This window comes from Sorex araneus, chromosome 1 (assembly GCF_027595985.1).
Source record: "Sorex araneus isolate mSorAra2 chromosome 1, mSorAra2.pri, whole genome shotgun sequence".
Classification (NCBI taxonomy): Eukaryota; Metazoa; Chordata; class Mammalia; order Eulipotyphla; family Soricidae; genus Sorex; species Sorex araneus.
Genome location: NC_073302.1, coordinates 230974700 through 230998308, shown reverse-complemented (window position 1 = coordinate 230998308; position 23609 = coordinate 230974700). Strand labels below are relative to the sequence as shown.

The window sequence follows — 23609 nt, the reverse complement described above, 5'->3', positions numbered from 1 at the left end:
TCCTGTTAATGTCAAGGAAATTGAAACGGTAATCAAAAGTCTTCCCAAAAACAAAAGCCCAGGTCCAGATGGATTCACTAGTGAATTCTTCCAAATATTTAAAGAGGACCTATTGCCAGTTCTTCTCAGCTTTTCCAGGAAATTGAAGAAAGAGAAACCCTCCCAAACAGTTTCTATGAGGCTCATATCTCCCTAATACCAAAAGGAAACAAAGACACCACAAAAAAAGAAAACTACAGGCCAATATCCCTGATGAACACGGATGCAAAGATTCTCAACAAAATATTAGCAAATGGAATTCAACAACTCATCAAAAAGATCATACACCACGACCAAGAGGGATTCATCCCAGGAATGCAAGGATGGTTTAACATTCGGAAATCAATCAACATAATCCATCATACCAACAAAAGAAAAGATAAAATCATATAATCATATCAATAGATGCAGAGAAAGCATTTGACAAGATCCAGTACCCCTTTATGATGAAAACTCTCACCAAAATGGGTATAGAAGGGACCTTCCTCAATATAGTCAAAGCCGTTTATCACAAACCTACAGCAAGCATCATCCTCAATGGGGAAAAACTAAGACCCTTCCCTCTGAGAACAGGGACGAGACAAGGATGCCCACTCTCTCCACTTCTGTTCAATATAGTACTGGAAGTACTTGCAATAGCGATTAGGAAAGAAAAAGATATTAAGGGCATTCAGGTAGGAAAGGAAGAAATCAAGCTCTCACTATTTGCAGATGATATGATACTATACTTAGAGAACCCTAAAACCTCTACCAAGAAACTCCTAGAAACAATAGACTCGTATAGTAAAGTTTCAGGCTATAAAATCAATACGCAAAAGTCCATGGCTTTCTTTTATGCAAATAATGAGAGAGAAGAAAGCGACATGATAAAAGCAATCCCGTTCACAATTGTGCCTCAAAAAATCAAGTACCTCGGAATCAGCTTAACTAAGGGGGTAAAGGACTTGTATAATGAAAACTACAAAACGCTACTTCAGGAAATAAAAGAGGACATGAGGAAATGGAAAGACATCCCCTGCTCATGGATTGGAGAATTAATATTGTCAAAATGGCAATTCTCCCCAAAGCATTGTACAAATTCAATGTGATCCCTATAGGGATACCCTTGTCATTCTTCCAAGAAATGGAGCAAGTGCTCCTGAAATTCATATGGAACAATAAGCCCCCACGAATAGCTAAAGCAGTTCTTGGGAAAAAGAAAATGGGAGGAATCAACCTCCCCAACTTCCAACTCTACTACAAAGCAGTAGTCATTAAAACAGCAAGGTACTGGAACAAAGGCAGAGCTGCAGACCAATGGAACAGGGTTGAATACTCTGACACATCCTCCCAAATATATGATCATCTAATCATTGATAAGGAAGCAAGAAATGTGAAGTGGAGCAAGGAAAGCATGTTTAACAAATTGTGCTGGCAAAACTGGACAGCTACATGCAAAAAAAAATGGGCTTAGACCTCCGCCTATCACCGTGTACAAAAGTCAGATCAAAATGGATTAAAGACCTCAACATCAGACCAGAATCCCTAAGGTACATTGAAGACAAGGTCGGCAAAACCCTCCACGTCATTGAAGCCAATGGTATCTTCAAAGATGACATGCTACTGGCCAAGCAAGTGCAAACAGATAAATAAATCGGACTGTCTCAAACTAAGGAGCTTCTGCACCTCAAGAGAAACAGTGACCAAAGTACAAAGACAATCTACAGAATGGGAAAGGATATTTATGCAATACCTATCCAATAAAGGGTTGATATCAAGGATATACCATGCACTGGGTGAACTCCACAAGAAGAAAACTGCCAACCCGATCAAAAAATGTGGTGATGAAATGAACAGAAAATTTCCCAAAGAAGAAATCCGAATGGCTCAGAGGCACATGAGAAAATGTTTAACCACTCATCATCAGGAAGATGCAGATCAAAACAACAATGAGATATCATCTCACACCACAGAGACTGGCCCACATCCCAAAAAACAAAAGCAACCGTTGTTGGTGTGGATGTGGGGAGAAAGGGACTCTTCTTCACTGCTGGTGGGAATGCCGACTGGTTCAGCCCTTTTGGAAAACAATATGAACGATTCTCAAAAAATTAGAAATTGAGTTTTCATTTGACCCAGCAATACCACTCCTGGGAATATATCCCGGAGAGACAAAAAGGTATAGTAGAGATGACATCTGCATTTCTATGTTCATTGCAGCACTGTTCACAATAGCCACAATCTGGAAAAAACATGAGTGCCCAAAAACAGATGACTGGCTAAAGAAACTCTGGTACATCTACACAATGGAATACTATGTAGCTGTCAGAAAACATGAAGTCATGAAATTTGCATATAAGTGGATCAACATGAAAAGTATCATGCTTAGTGAAATGAGTCAGAAAGAAAGAGACAGACATAGAAAGGTTGCACTCATGTGGAATATAATATAGCTGAGAAGTACAAGTTTGCAATGATGCAATTTCTGGCAGATATTTCTCTGGACTTAGTTACTTAAATACAGAAATCCAAAACCATGCGGCCGCTATTGCGGCCACTTGATCTCATATCACTTCATTCTCAGCAATGGAAAACAAATTATCAAATGCTTCCTTTTCAGCTGGTAGGTCCGACTTTAAGGGGGAGAAACTCCAAACAATAATAATAAGTTTTGTGTTGAAATGTAATCAAAGTAAAAAAAAAAGTAAAGTGAAATTTATCAGTTACACAGGCGGGGTGGGGGGCTGGGGATGTGGGGGGATGGGGTGGAGCTATACTGTGATTCTTGTTGGTGGAATATGTGCACTGGTGAAGGGAGGGGTGTTTGAGCATTGTATAACTGAGACTTAAACCTGAAACCTTTGTAACTTTCCACATGATGATTCAATAAAAGAAAAAAAAAAAAAGATGTCCACTCTCACCAATCCTATTCAACATAGTACTGGAAGTACTTGCAAGAAAAAGATACTAAGGGCATCCAGATAGGAAAGGAAGAAATCAAACTCTCACTGTTTGCAGATGATATGATACTTTATTTAGAGAACACTAAAGCCTCTACTAAGAGGCTCTTAGAAGCAGTAGACTTGTATAGTAAAGTCAATACCCCAAATCCATGGCTTTCCTATACACAAATAATGAGAAAGAAAAAAGGGATATGAAAAAAGCAGTCCCATTCACCATCATGCCTCATAGTAAAGTACCTCGAAATCAGCTTAACTAAGGAGGTAAAGGACCAGTACAAAGAAAACTACTAATCGCTGCTTCATGAAATTAAAGGGGACACGAGAAAATGGAAACATATCCCTGCTCATGGATTGTGAGAATTAACATTGTCCAAAAGGCCATACTCCCCACAACATTATATAGACTCATTGCGATCCCTATAAGGAACCCATTAAATTCTTAAAGAAATGGATCAAATGCTCCTGAAGTTCATATGGAACTGCAAACCCCGATGAGTAGCTAAAGCAATCCTTAGAAAAAAGATGATGGGAGGTATCCTTCCCCAACCTCAAACGCTACTACAAATTAAAACACTATGGTACTGGAACAAAGGCAGAGCTGCAGAACAATGGAACAGGGTTGAATATCCTTAGACTCATCCTCAAATATCACTTGTATCACGTGTCTTCCCGTTGATCTTCAATTTACTCGAGCGGGTGCCAGTAATGTCTCCATTTGTCCCTGTTGCAAGCTGGTGTAGCACAATGATATCTGCTCGCTCCAGGAACAGGAAGAGCTTCAAACTGTTCATTCAGGGTTTTGACGAAGAAGTTTGACCTCAAATATATGATCGTCTAATCTTTGATAAGGGAGCAAGAAATGTGAAGTGGAGCAAGGAAAGCCTCTTTAACAAATGGTGCTCTCAAAACTGCATTGCCACATGCAAAAAAAATGAGCTCAGACCTCTACCGAACACCATGCACAAAAGTCAGATCAAAATGGATTAAAGACCTCAACATCAGACCTGAATCCACAAGCTACATTGAAGACAAGGTCAGCAAAACCCTCCACGACATTGAAGCTAAAGGAATCTTCAAAGATGACGCGTTACTGGCCAAGCAAGTGGAAACAGAGGTAAACAAATGGGACTATCTTAAACTAAGAAACATCTGCACCTCAAAGAATGGGAAAGGATATTTACACAATACCTATCGGATAAGGGGTTGATATCAATGGTATATAAAGCACTGGTTGAACTCTACAAGAAAAAAACATCCAACCCCATTAGAAAATGGGGTGAAGAAATGAACAGAAACTTTCCCAAGGAAGAGATACAAATGGCCAAAAGGCACATGAAAAAGTGTTCTACATCACTAATCATCAGGGAGATGCAGATCAAAACAACCATGAGATACCACCTCACACCACAGAGACTAGCACACATCCAAAAGAACAAAAGCAACCACTGTTGGAGAGGATGTGGGGAGAAAAGGACCCTTCTACACTGCTGGTGGGAATGCCGACTGGTTCAGCCCTTTTGGAAAAGAATATGGACGATTCTCAAAAAATTAGAAATTGAGCTCCCATTTGACCCAGCAATACCACTGCTGGGAATATATCTCAGAGAAGCAAAAAAGTATAGTCGAAATGACATCTGCACTCATATGTTCATCGCAGTATTATTTACAATAGCCAGAATCTGGAAAAAACCTGAGTGCCCTAGAACAGATGACTGGTTGAAGAAACTTTGGTACATCTATACAATGGAATACTATGCAGCTTTTAGAAAAAATGAGGTTATGAACTTTGCATATAAGTGGATCGGCATGGAAAGTATCATGCTAAGTGAAATGAGTCAGAAAGAGAGAGACAGACATAGAAAGATTGCACTCATCTGTGGAATATAGAATAACAGAGTAGGAGACTAACACCCAAGAATAGTAAAAATAAGTACCAGGAGGTTGACTCCATGGCTTGGAAGCTGGCCTCACATTCTGGGAAAAAGGCAGCTCAGATAGAGAAGGGAACACCAAGTAAAATGTGGTTGGAGGCCATGAGGGAGAAGGATGAAGTGTGCTGAATGTAGACTAGAGACTGAATACAGTGGCCACTCAACACCTTTATTGCAAATCACAACACCTAATTAGAGAGAACAAAAGAGAAGACTCTGCCACAGTGGGAGGGGGGGACACGGGGGGGGGGGGGATGGGACTGGGGGGGTGGGAGGGATGCTGGGTTTATTGGCGGTGGAGAATGGGCACTGGTGAAGGGATGGGTTCTCGAACTTTGTATGAGGGAAACATGAGCACGAAAATGTATAAATCTGTAACTGTACCCTCACTGTGACTCACTAATAAATAAATTTAAAAATAAAATTTAAAAAAAAGAAAATGGGGTGATGAACAGAAACTCTCTGAAATAAGGAATCTGGCCAAAAGGCACATGAAAACATGCTCTTCATCATTAGTCATTAGGGAGATGGGGATGAAAACAATGAGATATCATCTCATACCACAGAGACTGACCCACATCCAAAAGAACAAAAGCAACTGGTGTTGCTCTGGATGTTGGGAGAAGGGAGAAGGGAGCTCTCCTTCACTGTTGGTGGGAATGCCGAATAATTCAGCCCTTTTGGATAACAATATGGACGTTTCTCAAAAAAATTCGGAATTGAGCTCCCATTTGACCCCACAGTATCACTTCTGGGAATATATCCCGAGGATGCAAAAAAGTACAGTAGAAACAATATCTGCATGTGTATGTTAATTGCAGCACTGTTTACTATAGCCACAATCTGGAAAAATCTTGAATGCCCGAGAACAAATGACTGGTTAAAGAAACTGTACAGCTCCACAATGGGATACTGTGCAGCAGTTAGAAAAGATGATGTCATGAAATTTGTATATTAGTGGATGGACATGGAGAGTATCACACTAAGTGAAATAAGTTAGAAAGAGAAGGATAGACATAGAATGACTGTACCCATTTGTGAAATATAAAGTAAGATAATGGGAGACTAACATTCCAGGATAGTAGGGATAAGGATCAGGGAGATTGCTCCACGGCCTTTAATTCAGCCTCACGTGCTCAGGAAAAAGGCAACTGAGATAAAGAAGGGACCACCAAGTGAAGGATGCTTGGAGGGCTCACTCAGGATTTGGAGATGTGTGCTGAAGGTAGACTATAGACCGAACATGATGGCCCCTTAGTTCCCGTATTGCAAACCATGACACCCAAAAGGAGAGAAAGTAAAAGGGAATACATCTGCCACAGACTTTGGGGTGGGGGTAGAGGGGTAGAAGGATACTGGGAATATTATGGTCGATAATGGACACTTGTGGGATGGGTACTCGATCATAGTATGACTGAAACGTAAGCACGAAAGTTTGTAAGTCTGTAACTATAGCTCGTGGTTATTCATTTACCTGAAAGCTTTGTAACTTTCCACATGGTGATTCAATAAAAGAATAAATTTTAAAAAATTAATTAAAGAAAACTTCAAAAATATATAAAACAGAATGTCAATATTTTCCACAAATAAATTTCAAAAATTCCTAAAATAATGTTTTTCTACCCACCTTCTCTGATGATTTACTTTTTTCAGTAACAGATTGTTTATTTTTCATAAATATGCTCAGTCATTTCGTGTAAGGACAGTAAGAATTACACAGATTCTTTCTTTCTGCAATGTAATTTTTAAATGACCTACGGACCAAAAAATTGGGGCAGGGACCTTTTCCCACTATGCATCCTGTCATATTTTTGAAACTATGGACTTTGGGACAGTGTGCTTTACCTCTTTCCAACCTAGAGTATCCATTTTTCGTTGGCTTAGAGCCTGTTCATTTGCAGCATTCTTTATTAACTATAGATCGATCATTTGTGGGGTTTTGCCTCACCTGTGTCTTAGCCAGACTGGCAGAGTACCTCAGTGCCCAATGTCTGGGCCGCTGGTAAGACCCACAATTGGGTGTGTAGGAATCAATCTTAAGGCAACTAAATCTTAAGTTCAATTAACATGGCAAATATTCTGGGTTGTTTTTGTTTTGTTTTTTAAATAAGAAAATACTACCATCAGACTCCCCCTGTCATATTTGTGTTTTGGGATTAATCAATTCTCTAGGTGCTATGGTATCCTAGAGGCCATTTTGTCATCCTGCTAGCAGACAGGGACTCCTTTAAATAAGAAGTTGTTCTTTATTGAGATTAGGAATGCTAATTTTTTTGATGAAGCAATGAGAAAAGCATAGATGTAAAATACAAAATGGTATTTGTACTATTTTGTACAAAAATAGTGGTAATGATAATGCAAAAGTGGTGGAAATTTGAATTTGGGATTATAAAAGGAAATGAATTCAATGAGAAAGTTTCATGGTTGTTTGCAATGGATCTTGAGCCATAGATAGTAGTATTAAGCACAGATATGGTTGATTGCTTGATAAAAAGCTCAACTGCTTTTTTAAAAAATCAAATTACCATGAGATTAAAAAATTGTTTTGATTGATTTTCAGTCATACAATGTTCCAACACCCATCCCTTCACCAGTGTACCTTTCTTGCTAACAGTGTCAAGAGTTTTCCTCATGCCACCCATCCACATCCAGCCTGGCAGAAACTTTTCTTTTCCCCACCCCTTTTATTTTCCTTTTAAGCATTGTGGTTTGCAATACTGTTACTGAAAGGGTATCATGCATATCACTTTACCTCCCTCTTCCTCTGATTCATTTCACTCCACATGATACTTTCCATCTCCATCCATGTAAGCAAATTTCATGACCTTGTTGTCCTAATGCCTGCTTAGTGTTCCATTATAGATGTTTCTTTACCCAGTCATCTGTTCTTGGCCTTTGGGCTTGGGTTGTTTCCAGATTCTGACTGTTGTGAATTCGTAAGGTACACAGAGGAAACTGTAGGCAGAACTGTTTATATATTGAAGCTAATGGTACCTTAAAGGATGAAATGCCCAGCAAATGAAGCAAAGATAAACAAATGGGACTACATTAAACTAAGAAGCTTGTGCACCTCAAAGGAAACAATGTCCAGGATATAAAGACAGTCCACAGAATGTGAAAAACTATTTACCTAACACTCATCTGATAAGGAGTAAATATCCCAAGATATATTAGGCACTGGTAGAATTTTACAAGCAAAAATAAAACCCGATCCCATAAAAACTGGGGAGAAGAGATGAACAGAAACTTCCTCAAAGAAGAAATACAAATGGCAAATGGCACATGAAAAACACTGCTTTATTATATGCAGTTTTCTATATCTTATAGTATATACATAATAATAGCAACCTGAAAAGCATAAAAATATCCTGCTATGGTTAAAAAAAAAAGAAGTGCGGCATTTCAAAATGCTTATGAGAAAAATGCTTCAAAATACTAGACTTTGAAAGTTTGTGATACATATAAAAAATTAATTTTCTTATAACCAGCAACTTATAATAGTCCCAAAAGACTTGTTCTTTTAAGATATGTCACTGTCACTGTCATCCCATTGTTCATCGATTTGTTCCAGTGGTCACCAGTAACGTCTCTCAATGTGAGACATTGTTACTATTTTTGGCATATCCAGTACACCACGGGTAGCTTGCCAGGCTCTGCCGTGCGGGTGTGATACTCTTGGTAGCTTGCTGGGCTCTCCAAGAGGGGCGGAGGAATCGAACACGGGTTGGCTGTGTGAAAGGCAAATGCCCTACCGCTGTGCTATTGCTCCAGCCCAAGATATGGGTCTTCTTAAATTATAAACTTTTATACCGTTTTGCACTGAAGATCGAGAATATTTAGTAAGTAATGTACCTATGATTGGCTTCTCCACACACAAATCTTAGATATATGGAGCAATATCTTTCTCTGTCCACTTCTCCCGTACAGAGAAGAGACTATTAATATGAGATATAATATCTTCTGTAATGGATGCAACGGGAATGCAGATAAAAGCTTTCCACTGATACAATTTTTATAACTTAGGGTATTTAGGATAGTAGTACCAACGAAAAAAGGCTTTGAGAATAAAATTTGCTATGAAGATATAATTGCTATTTGTTTCTAAAATTTTTTATTTTGTTCTCATCCAGGAGCTTTTAGTTATTTTTTCAGTTCTATTATGTTAAACTTAAAAGTATATTTACATGTGGAAATTATATTGATAGGAGCGATAGCACAGTGGGCAGGCCATTTGCCTTACATGCGCCCGACCCGAGTTCTATTCCTCCGTCCCTATTGGAGAGCCCGACAAGCTACCGAGAGTATCCCACCTGCACAGCAGAGCCTGGAAAACTACCCATGGCATGTTTGACGTGCCAAAAACAGTAACAACAAATCTCATAATGGAGATGTTACTGGTGCCTGCTCGAACAAATTGATGAACAATGAGACAACAGTGCTACAGTGCATCTATCTAATAATGATATATAATTATACATCAGTTACTTAGGCAAGCTTCTAATTAATGAAATTCTTTTAAAAAATCATCACCATCATCATCATCAATTTTCTCAAGCGGTCTCAGTAACGTCTCCATTCTTCCTAGCCCTGAGAATTTTGAAGCCACTCTTTACTCATCCTTCCCAACGGTGCCACATTGGAAGTTCTTTCAGGGTCAGGGGAATGAGACCCATCATCGTTACTGGTTTTGGCATATGAATACACCACGGGGAGTTTGCCAGGCTCTCCCATGCAGGCAGGAAACTCTCAATAGTTCTTGCCAGTTCTCTGAGAGGAAGAACTAGGCTATAAGATGTCAAAGCCGCAAGCTTCCGGGAGCTTGGTTTTATAGTCTGGATGTTGGCTGTTGATGGGATTACACGGTGCCAGGGGCAATTTCTGGGTGTGACCACCTAGCTACTGGAAAATGGGGGATTTTGGTGGAAGAGGCTCAGTCCCTATACGAGCAGGCTTGGAGATCTCAGCCCCAAGTCCCGCACACTTGGGTTCCTCTGCGGGTTCCTTCATGCATGAGGCTTGTCTGAACGTGTGGAGAAGAGCCTTGAGCATGGCTGTGGCTGGGTTCCGGAGGTCTTCAGCTGCAGGGGCTCTGCTCAGGGTGGGAAGGGAAACTCAACCCACCACCTCCGAGTGGCCCCAATGAAGACAGCCAGGCTCGGGGGCATAAACAGCTTTTAGAGTCTGGAGAGATAATACATACAGCAGGTAAGGCACTTATTCGGCCATCCCAGAGTCAATCCCTCGCAGTCCATATGGTTCTCTGAGCACCACCAAGAGTGATTTGTGAGTGTAGAGCCAGGAATAAACCCCTGATCATCACCAGATACAGCCTCCCCTCCAAACAAAAAAAAATGGCTTTTAAAATTTGGGAAGTTGTAAATTTATTAACTTTCTTCAGAAATTGTCATTAATACACATATAAATACTTTGAAATTTACTTTTAGCTCTAAAATAACTTTATGTTCAACTTTATGCTTCAGTAACTTTATGTTCAAACTCCATTATGAATATATCTTAACTGTAATAAATTTTTAACTTTAACAGATCACTTGCTTTTGAGCTTAGATTTTATTTACTTAGATACTACTGAACATTGTGGAAGGTGACATGTTAATGGAAATATGGAAAGGAACTTTTGAGTGTTTGAGCAGTACAACCAGCTTTTCCTTGTGAAACGCAGATCATGGAAGAACTACTGTCCAAATTACACATTTTCATTTTAAAATTCATGAAATTAAGTGTTCTTTATTAGAATTTCTATTTTATCTCAAATTTATTTTATCTCACATTATATTTTAGATGCTATTAAACTACAGTTGGTTGAAGCTGGTCTGGTAGAATGTCTGCTAGATATTGTTCAACAGAAAGTAGACAGTGACAAAGAAGACGATATTGCTGAGCTGAAAACTGCTTCAGATCTGATGGTTTTATTACTTCTTGGAGGTGAGTTATAATTTATTTGAAATAACATGGTTGACTGTTTTAAATTAGTATTTTCGTAAATACTAGATTAGGCATTTTCTTTTCTGTCTCATTTAAGTCTTGATTTTGAAACCTAACACATGATGGAGAGAACCAGATAAAATGAGTTTGGTAAAGAGGCAACTTCACTATCTTTGAATATTTAAAGAGCTGCAACCTAGGAGAAGCATCTAAGTTAGACTTCTACTTGGGACTTAGACTATAAAATGTTTGTTTCATTTTATTCTGGCACCACCCTCAGAGGGACTCAGGCCTTACTCTTGTCACTGTACCCAGGGATCACTCCTGGTGATGACCAGAGGAACTGATTTAGTGGCAGGGATTGAACCTGGGTCAGCCATGCATAAAACAAGCACCTACCCTCTGTACTATCTCTCCAGCCCCTAGAAAAACTTTTAATTCTCCTCTTTAATTTTTAATGACAATTTTATTACAAAAAGAATAAATATAAATATCCCCCTCTTAGTACATTACAGTTCTGAAACATATAATTTCCCCATTGAATATTTGTTTAAGAATATGTATTTGTAACTTTGTATTCTTTTCCTCTTTTTTTTTTTATTTGCCTTTAGATGAATCCATGCAGAAGTTATTTGAAGGAGGAAAAGGAAATGTATTTCAAAAGGTCCTGTCCTGGATTCCATCAAATAACCACCAGCTACAGCTAGCTGGAGCATTGGCAATTGCAAATTTTGCCAGAAATGGTAAGCATGTTTGTTTGTTTGTTTTTTTAATTTTATTGAATTACTGTGAGATAGTTACAAGCTTCCATATTTGGGTTACAATCACACAGTCATCATACACCCATCCCTCCACCAGTGCACATTCCCCACCACCAATATCCCTGGTATACACCCCACCCCATGCCTCCATAGCAGCCAATATTCCCCACCCTCTCTCTACTTTGAGGCGTTATGGCTTGCAACACAGACACTGAGAGGTCATCATGTTTGGTCCGATATCCACTTTCAGCACACATCTCCCATTCCGACTGATTCCTCCAGCCATCATTTTCTTAGAGATCCCTTCTCTATTCCATCTGCCTTCTCCCCTCCATTCATGAAGCAGTCTTCCAGCTGTGGGGCAATCCTTCTGGTCCTTTGGATGTTTGTTCTTTTTAAAATTAGATGTTCTATGTATTTGAATTGTTTCTTTACTATTACATGTACTAAAACCAGAACAGTTCGCCAATGTAGTATTTGTGTATATTACTCTGTTGTTCAGGTATTAAATACTTCTAATGACTTTCAACAGATTGTATATTTTGTGCACATAGCTAAATTCTATAAATTCTAGTAGTTTAAAGATCAGGAAATATTTTCCTTGAGTACTCTGAACTTCAGACTAATAAACTGTAGGATATGGCCTTTTCGTGATGATTTTATTTTTTTGATTTAATGGGTATTGATTGGAAGGCCTTAATTCATACTTGTAAAAGTTCACTCTGAATGACCCCTCATTTAAAATAGGATGTTAGACCTCAAGGTTTTTTTTGAAGTTTGATGACCCCTGCTATTCAGCTTAAAACCTCATTCTTGTAATCAGTAGCTTATTAGTTATTATACTATATATTATTTATTTAATATTACATAATATAGATTTTATTTTATTTCATGTTTGAACAGTTGTTAGTTATTAATGAATAATTCCATTTTAACTCTCTTCCAGTGGTAGTCATCAGTATGATGACATTAAGACTAACAAAATTTTGATACTTATTGAAGAAAAATTGTGAGATAAATACTTCATAATCTCTCTTTTAAATGTTTCTAAAATTCTGACATTGGAAAATGTCAGATGAACAGAGTAGTACAGAGTTGTACTACTGATTTCTTTCTTTTGTTCTTAAAAACATTTTAAAGTATCACAATCAATCAATCACAATATCCCGTTAATCACCGATTTCTCGGGTGGGCTCAGTAACATCTCATTTCATCCTTTCCCTGAGATCTTAGAAGTCTATCTCTACATGGCCCTCCTAAGGATGTTGCACTGGGGGCCCTCCAGGGTCAGGGGAATGAGATCCAGCTTGTTACATATGAATTTTGCATATGAATACACCATGGGAAGCTTGCAAGGCTGTCCCATGTGGGCAGGAAACTCTCAGAAGATTTTCAGTTTCTCCTAGATGGAGAAGTAGGCTAAACCTTCTGAGAGCTTGCTTTTAAGTCTCTCTCTGGATGTTGGCCGTTGATGGGATTACACACACCTGGGTTCCTCTGCCGATACTTTCATGCATGAGGCCTGTCCAAACGTGTAGAGAGGAGCCTCCAGCATAGCTGTAGCTAGGTTCCGGTGGTCTTCAGCCGCCGGGAGCTCTGCTGGGGTGGAGAGGGAAGCTGGAACCCATCCCCTCCGAGGGGCCCCAGGGAAGACAGCCAGGTGTGCGGGCAAGAGACTCTGCATCACTCTCTTCTGAGAGCTTGCTTTTAAGTCTCTGGATGTTGGTTGTTGATGGGAGGGAAGCTGGAGCCCATCCCCTCTGAGGGCCCCCGGGGAAGACAGCCAGGCGTGCGGGCAAGAGAGTCTTAAAGTATACATCACTATAAACAAGCAGCTGAATGTTTCTATTCATCATTGTAAGTCCAATTTTGTTCTTTACTGTAACAGTACCCCCTTTCTGAATAGTGATAAATAACTTAGGACATTTATATTCTTGAAAAATAATTTAAATATCAGTCATAAAATAATAGGGAACCAGGGGTAAATCTCTTACCTTTCTGTATTCTTTTCATGATGGACTTCTCAGGTTGTAATCAAAACAGCTTGAGATGGGTTAGCAATAGAAAATTAAATTTAATAATGTACATTTGGGAGAAGTAAACTTTGCTGCTTCCAGTTTGAGCCAGGGGAAAATTGGTATATGTAAAGTTGCCAAGGACACCAACAAGAGACAAAAAACTTGACGTGACAATTAGGGGATGACTTGAGAATAAAGATGCAATGGCATGAGATGAGATGAGATGAGATGAGATGAGATGAGATGAGATGAGATGAGATGAGATGAGATGAGATGAGATGAGATGAGATGAGAAAAAAAAAAACATGTTTACAAGTAAACCTAAAGCAGAGTGATGTTCTCCAAACTACATTTTTCTAATTCTGCAGTTATTGCTTGTTCCATTATGGAAAAGCATAGGGAATGAAGGGTAATCTCTTCTTTGATTAGGACGAGCAAAGGACTCTTTGTAAAATAATTTCTCCTCAGTCAACTAGTGCCTTCATTGCTATTAAAACAAAATAATCTGCACTATTTAAGTATTGTTAAGTCACAAAGTACAGAAATTGACCTTAATTCCATATATCAAGATGACATTTAACTGGAAAAACTCTACCTTGGACATATTTAGAAAATCCTACCTGACTTTTTGGGGGAAGCTAATCCCACAATACAAAATTGAGGAACTGTCACTGTAACATGAACAAATGTAGCATTTGCCACTATAATGAATACTGCTAGTATATGTTTTTTAAATAAATTTTTGTTGAGGTAACATTGGTTAATTACATTATGTAAGTTTTAGGTACACAGTATTAAAATTTGACACTTGTATAACATAGCATGATCATTATCTAAAGCAGAGGTTCCCAATTATTTTTACATTTTTCTTACATTTTTCCTTTAAAAAAGAAATATCTCAGCTCCCCACCCCCTAAATCTGCCTTCTGTAAGTAAACAGAAATCCCACACAATTGCACTTGAGGCTGCTACCAACCAGTGCTCCCCATTTGCACCTAAAACTACTGCTACCCTGAATCTTTTTCATTATCATACAGTGGTGAATATTGAAACCTGTGGTTTCTGATTATTTTTCTGATATATTGAGCACTTCTTGGTCTTTTTTTGTGATTTTTCAAAATATTTTCTATATTAAGAATATGATAATGAGTCTTCTATCAATAAACAAAAGTAATCTATAAATTTATGGTGGAAAGACTTGAAATCCATTTTATTTTCCTTTTTTTTCATTTTTCCTACTGTACATAATTGGTACATTATAAATATTATAAAGGGTGATTAGAACACTTGAAGTGCTGGCATGGATGTGGGGATAAAAGGACTCTCCTTCATTGTTGGTGGGAATGCCGACTGGTCCAGTCTTTTTGAAAAAACAATATGGATATTCCTTAAAAATGTAGAAACAACCTGGGTGCTCAAGAACAGACAAATGGATAAAGAAACTATGGCACATTTATACAATAAAATACTACGCAGCTGTTAGAGAAAACAAATCATGAAATTTATAAAATGGATGGACTTGGAGAGTATCATGCTGAGTGAAATGAGTCAGAAAGAGAGAGACGGATATAGAATAACTGCATTCATTTGTGATATATAAAGAATATAAGTAGTGGAAGACATGTCCACAGCCAGGGAAAACAGGATCAGTGGTTGGAATCAACCACAAGGGAGTGTTTGGGAGGTAAGAAATTTATAAAATGGAAGTGGAGGGAGGTAAATAGATATATGACCAGGGTGACAGTCACTTTCACTGTCATCCCGTTGCTCATCGATTTGCTCAAGCGGGCACCAGTAACGTCTCTTGTTGTGAGACTTATTGTTACTGTTTTCGGCATATCGAATATGCCACAGGTAGCTTGCCAGGCTCTGCCGTGCGGGTGTGATACTCTCAGTAGCTTACCGGGCTCTCGGAGAAGGGCGAAGGAATCAAACCTGGGTTGGCCACATGCAAGGCGAACGCCCTACCGCATGCTATCACTCCAGCCCTAGGACCAGGATGACAGTAGTCGCTGGAAATGATCACGCTGGACAAGAGCTGAATGTTAAAATTAGGCAAAGAGATATACCGGATAACCTTTCAATATCTGTATTACAAACAACAATCCCCAAAAGCGGGTGGGGGGTAGAGAGAAGAGAGAGAGACAGAAGAAAAGCGCCTGCCATAGAGGCAGGGTGGGAGAGTTGGGTGGAGGGATGGGAGGAAAACTGGGAACACTGGTGCTGGGAAATGTACACTGGTGGAGGGATGGGTGTTGGAACACTCTGAAACCTAATCATGAACAACTTTTTAAGGGTCTAAATCATAGTGATTCAATAATAAAATCTTAAAAAGTTATAAATAAAGTACTTCTTGATATTTATAAAGAGGAAAAATTTTTTTTGTTTTGCTCAGATGGAAATTGTATCCATATGGTAGACAATGGAATTGTGGAAAAGCTTATGGATTTACTGAACAGACATGTAGAAGATGGAAACGTAACAGTGCAGCACGCAGCCCTGAGTGCCCTCAGAAATCTGGCCATCCCAGGTAAGACTTGGGTGTAGGGAATGGAGTATGTCATTTGGGAATGGTACACCTTTCATGTGAGGTGTGGAAAGTACAGCAAAATTATTTACGTTTTTCTTACTCAGTAGTGGAGATCATATGTTAACCAAGTTTTCTGAGAGTATAAAAAGCATAATTTTTGCCTCTACTCCAATTACTCAGTATTACCTTTCTATGACCTCCTAAATTTTTATATTATACAGTTATGCTTTTTAAAGCATCTTCAAGTGAAAAAGAAAATGGCATTAAGAATCCTTTAAACAGCAATTTATGGTTTGTGTATTTCCATGTGTATTCAGACATAGAAATTTAAATTTTAATTTAGTTGAGATAAGATGGTTATAAATAGTGTTAAAGTATATGGTATTATGTATAAAGTTACTACTCTCTACCACCACCAAAATGCCCTCCATTACTGACCTATAATCTGGTCAGTCTGGTCACAAAGTGACCTATAATTCCCCTTCCTCCCTCTCCTACTCTTACTTAGTAGTCAGTTTTGTAATGCAGGTCCAAGGGTTTGTCATTGTTTGATACTCTTTCTTTGTTCCATATTTCTATATTCCACAGATAGGTGAGATCATAGAGTATTTGTTCTTTTCCCTCTGACTTATTTTGATTAACATGTTATCCTCCAACTCCACCATTATTACAGCAAACTGTATTATTTTATCTTTTTTAAAAGCGGATAGTATTTCATTATATATATATGTATATCACAATCTCACAATCTGTCAGTTTTTAAAATAGTCTTAATATATTAAATAGTCTTAATATTAAATAGTCTTAATATATTGTCTTGTGGATTAAAATCTTTTGAGCCATAAAATAGCATTATTAATTCAAATAATACAGAAGATAATTAAAATTGTTTTTTATTCTACTTTCTAAAAATAAATTCCTGATGGTAGATAACTGCATGAAGATACAAAGTATTAATTTGATTCATACAGAGCAAATTGATGAGCAGTGGGAAAACAGTGCTACAGTGCTTTTATTGTATCACAAAGTTACAAAGATACTTGTGGTTGTATTTCAGGCATACCATGTTCCAACACCAGTTCCTTTGCCTTTGTCCACTACCCACCAGGGATGGAGAACCTCTTTTCTGTCAAAACGGCCTCTTGGATATTTAGAACATCATTCATAAGCCATACATATGATACAGGCAGATTGGCCACAGGCATCCAGTAAGAGCATACATGTCTATCCAGTCATATGCCAAGGACATACCACATAATCTCATAGGCCTTATATTACTGTGGGCCAAGCACTACCCACCCCTGCTCTATACTGTCTTGGGCCAACACTGCAGCATGCCAAATAGCGTGTAGCAGGCCTGAGCTCCAAGTTAAGATTAGCCCCTAATGCCACCAGGTGTGTCCGAAAACAACAGTAGCAGCAGCAACAACAATAACAATAAACACAGATTCGTCAAGGATGGACGTAAATAAATGTTAAAATGAGAAATTGTCTAGTTCAACTTCTATAGAAAGCAAATATGGAGATGTCTTCAATAAGGAAGAGTAGAACTCCTATATGACCCAGCATACTTCTTGGCATCTACTCCCCAAAGACAAAAATATTAATTTGAAAAAATATATTCATACCTGTGTTCCTTGCAATGCATAGTACAATAATCAAGATTGGGGGCGGGGGGGAACCCAAATGCCCAGTATAGATCAAGATCAATCTCTGGTTTATGTACACAATAAAATAGTATACAAGTGTAAGAGAGGACAAAACCTTGCAATTTGCTGATATATGAATGGAACTAGAGGTGTAAACAGAAGGAAAGCTATTGATACAGAATGATCTCTTTTGTGTGTGGAGTATATAAAGACACACTATAAGGATGCAATAGACAACAAAACTTGAGAATTGATCAACAAAGCTGAGCTTACAAGGGGGAGGGATGGAGGCATGGGAGGGGCCTTTTGTACCTTGCTGGAGATAAGCAGGTATGGGGTGTGGTGTTAAAGTGATGTATTCATGAAGTTGTCCTTAAACAGTATTGTAAATCACAATGCTTCACTGATGATTTAGTAGAAAAATACCCAGTGGACCTCAAAATAATCACTCAATGAATTTATATTGAACTGAATGCTTTCCCTCTAGAATAATACCAATTTAACCTCTCTCTCTCTCTCTCTCTCTCTCTCTCTCTCTCTCTCTCTCTCTCTCTCTCTCTCTAGTTGTAAATAAAGCAAAAATGTTATCAGTTGGAGTCACAGAGGCAGTTTTAAAATTCCTTAAATCTGAAATGCCACCAGTTCAGTTCAAACTTCTGGGAACATTAAGAATGTTAATAGATGCGCAAGGTAAAAGAAATGCTTTCCCAAGATGCATTATTGTACATTTTTTGATATTATAATTCTATACATAAGTATTTTGTACCAATTTTTATCTTATTTTCAGATCATTATGACAATAAAAGTTTTGAAAACTATTTTATAGAAGGGAAGGTCATTTTTTGTTTATATAACAACAAAAGCCATTCCTTGTTTTGTAATGCTTTATGTATTTACTTTATAGATTCCAAGCCTTTCTCTGTATTGATTCCTTTCAGTTCTTCTAAAAACATTGTTAAAATGTTTTTTTTTTTAAAAAAAAAAAGGTTGTTAGAATTTAATGGTTTACAACCAGACTAAATCAAAATAATATTAGGTGTTTTTTTGACTGTATATATTAAATCCACAAATTTATATAAAAAAGACAAATAGTCTTTTATATATATTGTGTATTATGTATATTATTATGAGTATGTAGTACTTTGTTTTTGCTTAAATAAAACTGTTTTGTTGTGGCTTTTTTTTTTAGACAAATAATTTCCTTTGCATTCTTAGTTCTTTACCAGTTATTTACTTGAATGCCTATCAGTGATTGATTCATTTGTGGTTCACCTTCTTCCTATAGCAGAAGCTGCCGAACAACTGGGGAAAAATGTTAAATTAGTGGAGCGTTTGGTGGAATGGTGTGAAGCTAAAGATCATGCTGGTGTGATGGGAGAGTCAAATAGACTACTCTCTGCCCTCATACGACATAGTAAATCAAAAGTAAGTTCCAGGGGAAGCTGTATACTAGAAAGTATTGAACTCACCTTTTGTGATTCCAGTGTTATTATAAGTTTGCATTTTTATGTAATTATAAGTAAATACACCCATCAACATTGCTTGAACTTTTTTTATTATGTTCCATACTAATAAGACTTTGGAATCAGAATGAATTCAGTTTTATATCTGCCATTGCTTGGTAAGGTATCTTCACATCTCAGTATCTTACTATATAAAAACAAAGATAATCCTACCTGAAATTATTATTCAGGTGAATCAGTGAGATCAAAATGCTCTGGTGATACTTGGAACATAATAAGCACTTGGGACACCCCAGAGGGGAACTGTTGAGAACATCGCCGCCCCAGGGAACCAAGCCCCAGCAGCCAACCTCCACTATCCAACCACCGCCACACTCCAGGCTGCTTTCCGGACCAACACATTATAAGGACTTCCTACCCATTTTTCATAATTACCACACCATATTTGATGGAGTTCAGACAGTAGGCAACAAATCATAGTAGCGCGCACACACACACACACACACACACACACACACACACACACACTCTCTCTCTCTCTCTCTCTCTCTCGGGCTGGAGTGATAGCTCAGCGGGTAGGGCATTTGCCTTGCATGCGGCCAACCCAGGTTCGATTCCTCTGCTCCTCTCGGAGAGCCCAGCAAGCTACTGAGAGTATCTTGCCTACACAGCACAGCAGAGCCTGGCAAGCTACCTGTGGCATATTCAATATGCCAAATACAGTAACAACAAGTCTCACAATGGAGACGTTACTGGTGCCCACTCGAGCCCATCAGTGAGCCCATCAGGGATGATGGTGACAGTGATACAGTGATACACACATACCTCTCAGAGAGCCCGGCAAGCTACTGAGAGTATTCGGCCTGCATGGCAGAGCCTGGCAAGCTACTCATGTTGATGCCAAAAATAGTAACTATAGGTCTCATTCCTCTGACCCTGAAAGAGCCCCTATCATTGGGAAAGATGAGTAAGGAGAGACTGCTAAAATCTCAGGGCTAGAGGAATAGAGACATTACTGGTGCCTGCTCGAGTAAATTGAAGAGCAACGGGATGATAGTGATACAGTGATATGTACACATAATGGTGGGGTTTTTTTGATATGTTATTTTTTTGTATGTTTCATTTGAAATTGTTTCATTTCTTTCATGGTTGTGATGTAATTATCATTGTTGCAATTTTAGGAATGTGGTTCCTAGGTTTTATGTGTTGTGATGCTGCAGGCTACAGTGTACCAAGGTTGCATACTTAGCTATAGTTCTTGTACATAACATTTGACTGTTGTGCACAAGGTAGCTGTTAGACTTGTTATTTTATAAGGGAGCCAGGGATAGCACTCATTGATGTGGGATAGTGCAGGGGTCTCAGACCTAAGGCATGCAAGGCAGCTGATTTACCACTGGGCTACACTAGGAGCACTCTCTGAATATTTTGAAGATTAACGCCCTATCTGTTACAAGGTGTGCAAATATCCTTTCCTTTCAGTAGGTGTCTATTCAATTTGCCAAAGGTTCTCAATGGACTTAGTTCCTTTTGTTTATTCTTTTCTTTACTATTGGAGTCATGTCCTCAAACATGTCTCTGAGGATAAGGTTGAAAAATGTATTCCCTAGGTTTTCTTTTGTGTAGTTTGTTGTTACAAGTCTTATCTGGTCTTTAGTATGCTTTGAATTAATTTTTATGGTATAAGATAATGGTCAACTTTCATTCTTTTGCATATAGATTTCCAGTTTTCCAGGCAGTATTTGTTGAAGAAATAATCCTTTTTCTGTTTAAAATTGTGGGTTCTTTGTTATAAAATAATTGACTGTAGTTTTTTTATTGCTGGGTTTTAAATTCTATTTCACTGACTTTTTAACCTTTGATTTCTTCATTGACCCAGTAGATGTTGATAAGCATGTTTTTTATTCTCCACCAATACATGTTTTGTACCTATTATTTTTATGTCTAGTTTTATTCCACTGTGATCTGTAAAGGTGTTTAATATGATTTCAGTCTTTACAAATTGGGTTTGAGACTTTTTTGTTTTTATTTATTTTTTTGCTTTTTAGGTCACACCCAGCAATGCACAGGGGTTACTCCTGGCTCTTCACTCAGGAATTACTCTTGGCGGTGCTCAGGGGACCATATGGGATGCTGGGGATCAGACCTGGGTCAGCCACATACAAGGCAGACGCCCTACCCGCTGTGCTATTGCTCCAGTCCCAATATGTTTATTTTTTTATTTATTTACTTTTTTGCATTTTGGGTCACACCCAGCGATGCACAGGGGGGTTTGAGACTTTTTTTGTATCCCAACATATAAGATGGTTTTGAGGTGTTTTCTTTTTTTTTCTTTAATTGTATTGAAATTGTGATTTACAAAGTTGTGTTAGACGTATGATATTTTAACACCAAACTCAGCGCCAATGTCCCCTTACAATGTCCTCAGGTTCCCTCCTACCCCCTATTTGCCCACCTTAACAGGCATATAACAAATTTATTTCATATTACTATTACTTGCTCCAATAAAACTTAAAAGAGTGGGAAGTAGAATTATCAGAAAATAAATCAGTGCAAGTCAATTTGTGATGATTATGTTTTTAACCTTTATTACTCTAGATTACTCTAGTAGAGGACAACCATATGCATCAGTGATGAGTGCCATGGTCAGTGGTTGGAAATTGCCACAAGGGTGTGAGGTATGGGGGGTTGTTAAGATAGAGGAGGTCCATTATGACATTAGTTGGAAATGATCACTCTGGACAAGAACCAAGTGTTGAAAGTAGATAAAGCAATACACATGATAACCTTTCAGCATCTCTATTGCAAACCACAATGCCTAAAGTGAGAGATAAAGAGAGAAAAGAAATGTGCCTGCCATAGAGGCACTCTGGGGTGGGAGGTGGTTTGGGGGAAGCAGGAGGGAAACTGAGGACATAGTAGCTGGGAAATTACACTGGTAGAGAGATGTGTATTGAAACATTGCAGGACTGACACCCAATCATGAACAGCTTTTTAACTGTGTATTTCATGGTGATTCAATAAAATTTTAAAAGTGATGTTAAAAAATAAATATGATGGTGGCTGGAGTGATAGCATAGTAGGTAGGGCTTTTGCCTTGCACACGGCCAACCTGGGTTCGATTCCCAGCATCCCATATGGTCCCCCAAGCACCACCAGGGATAATCCCTCAGTGCAAAGCCAGGAGTAACCCCTGTGCATCGCCAGGTGTGACCCAAAAAGCAAAATAATAATAATAATAATAATGAGCGCCATACCCAATGCCACATGTTGGGAAGTTTAGCTATCCTTCAAAGAAGCTGTTTTAATGCTGCTTGTAAAACTGAATTCAAGGCTCTTAATTCCTAAACCATTCCCTGTTCATGACGTTCTGTATCATGCCTTGAGTCTGAATGATAATCTGGCTGGATCAACTATTCTTGGTAAGGTGTTCATTTCATTGAGTTTTTGAGAATTTCATGGGTATCCTTATGGGGATCGCATTGAATATGTACAATGATTTGGGAAGAATTACCATTTTGACTATGTTAATTCTTCCAATCCATGAACGGGGGATATGTTTGCGCTTACTCATGTCTTCTTTTATTATGTGAAGTAGCATTTTGTAGTTTTCTTTGTACAGGTCCTTCACTTCCTTAGTTAAGCTAATTTCAAGGTATTTGACTTACTGAGTTATGATTGCTAACGAGATTTTTTTCAGGTCACTTTCTTCTCTCTCATTATTTGCATATAGGAAAGCCATGGACTTTTGAGTATTGAGTTTATAGCCTGCGACTTTACTATACAAGTCTATTGTTTCTGAGAGCTTCTTGGTAGAGACTTTAGGATTCTCTAAACATAGTATCATATCATCCGCAAATAGTGAGAGCTTGATTTCTTCTTTTCCTATCTGGATGCTCTTAACATTTTTTTCTTGACTAACCGCTACTGCTAGTACTTCCAGTACTATATTGAACAAAAGTGGTGAGTGTGGGCAGCCTTGTCATGTCCCTGATCTTAAAGGGAGGGCTCTTAGCTTTTCCCCATTGAGAATAATGCTTGCCGTAGGCTTGTGGTAGATTGCTTTGACTATATTGAGGAAAGTTTCTTCAAAACCCATTTTGGTGAGAGTTTTCATCATAAACGAGTGCTGGATCTTGTCAGATGCTTTCTGTGTATCTTTTGATATGTTGATATGGTTTTTATCTTTTCTTTTGTTGATATAATGTATTATATTGATTGATTTCCAAATTCTAAACCATCCTTGCATCCCTGGGATGAATCCCACTTGGTCATGGTGTATGATGTTTTTGGTGAGTTGTTGGGTTCTACTTGCTAATAGTTTGTTGAGGAT

The 23609-nt window shown here is 38.3% G+C and overlaps 1 protein-coding gene across 3 annotated transcripts in view; it reads left to right on the top strand.

Annotated features, from left to right (window-relative positions):
• The window catches only part of RAP1GDS1 (Rap1 GTPase-GDP dissociation stimulator 1), a 228224-nt gene that overhangs the window by 184722 nt on the left and 19893 nt on the right, over nucleotides 1–23609 (top strand). For 2 of the 3 annotated variants that reach the window (XM_055131099.1, XM_055131083.1), the window contains 5 exons: nucleotides 10712–10855; nucleotides 11467–11598; nucleotides 16030–16164; nucleotides 18378–18503; nucleotides 19099–19238. In XM_055131099.1, the coding sequence (XP_054987074.1) occupies nucleotides 10712–10855; nucleotides 11467–11598; nucleotides 16030–16164; nucleotides 18378–18503; nucleotides 19099–19238 (677 nt within the window). The remainder of the gene's footprint in view (nucleotides 1–10711; nucleotides 10856–11466; nucleotides 11599–16029; nucleotides 16165–18377; nucleotides 18504–19098; nucleotides 19239–23609) is intronic. The other variant, XM_055131090.1, reaches the window with a different exon arrangement.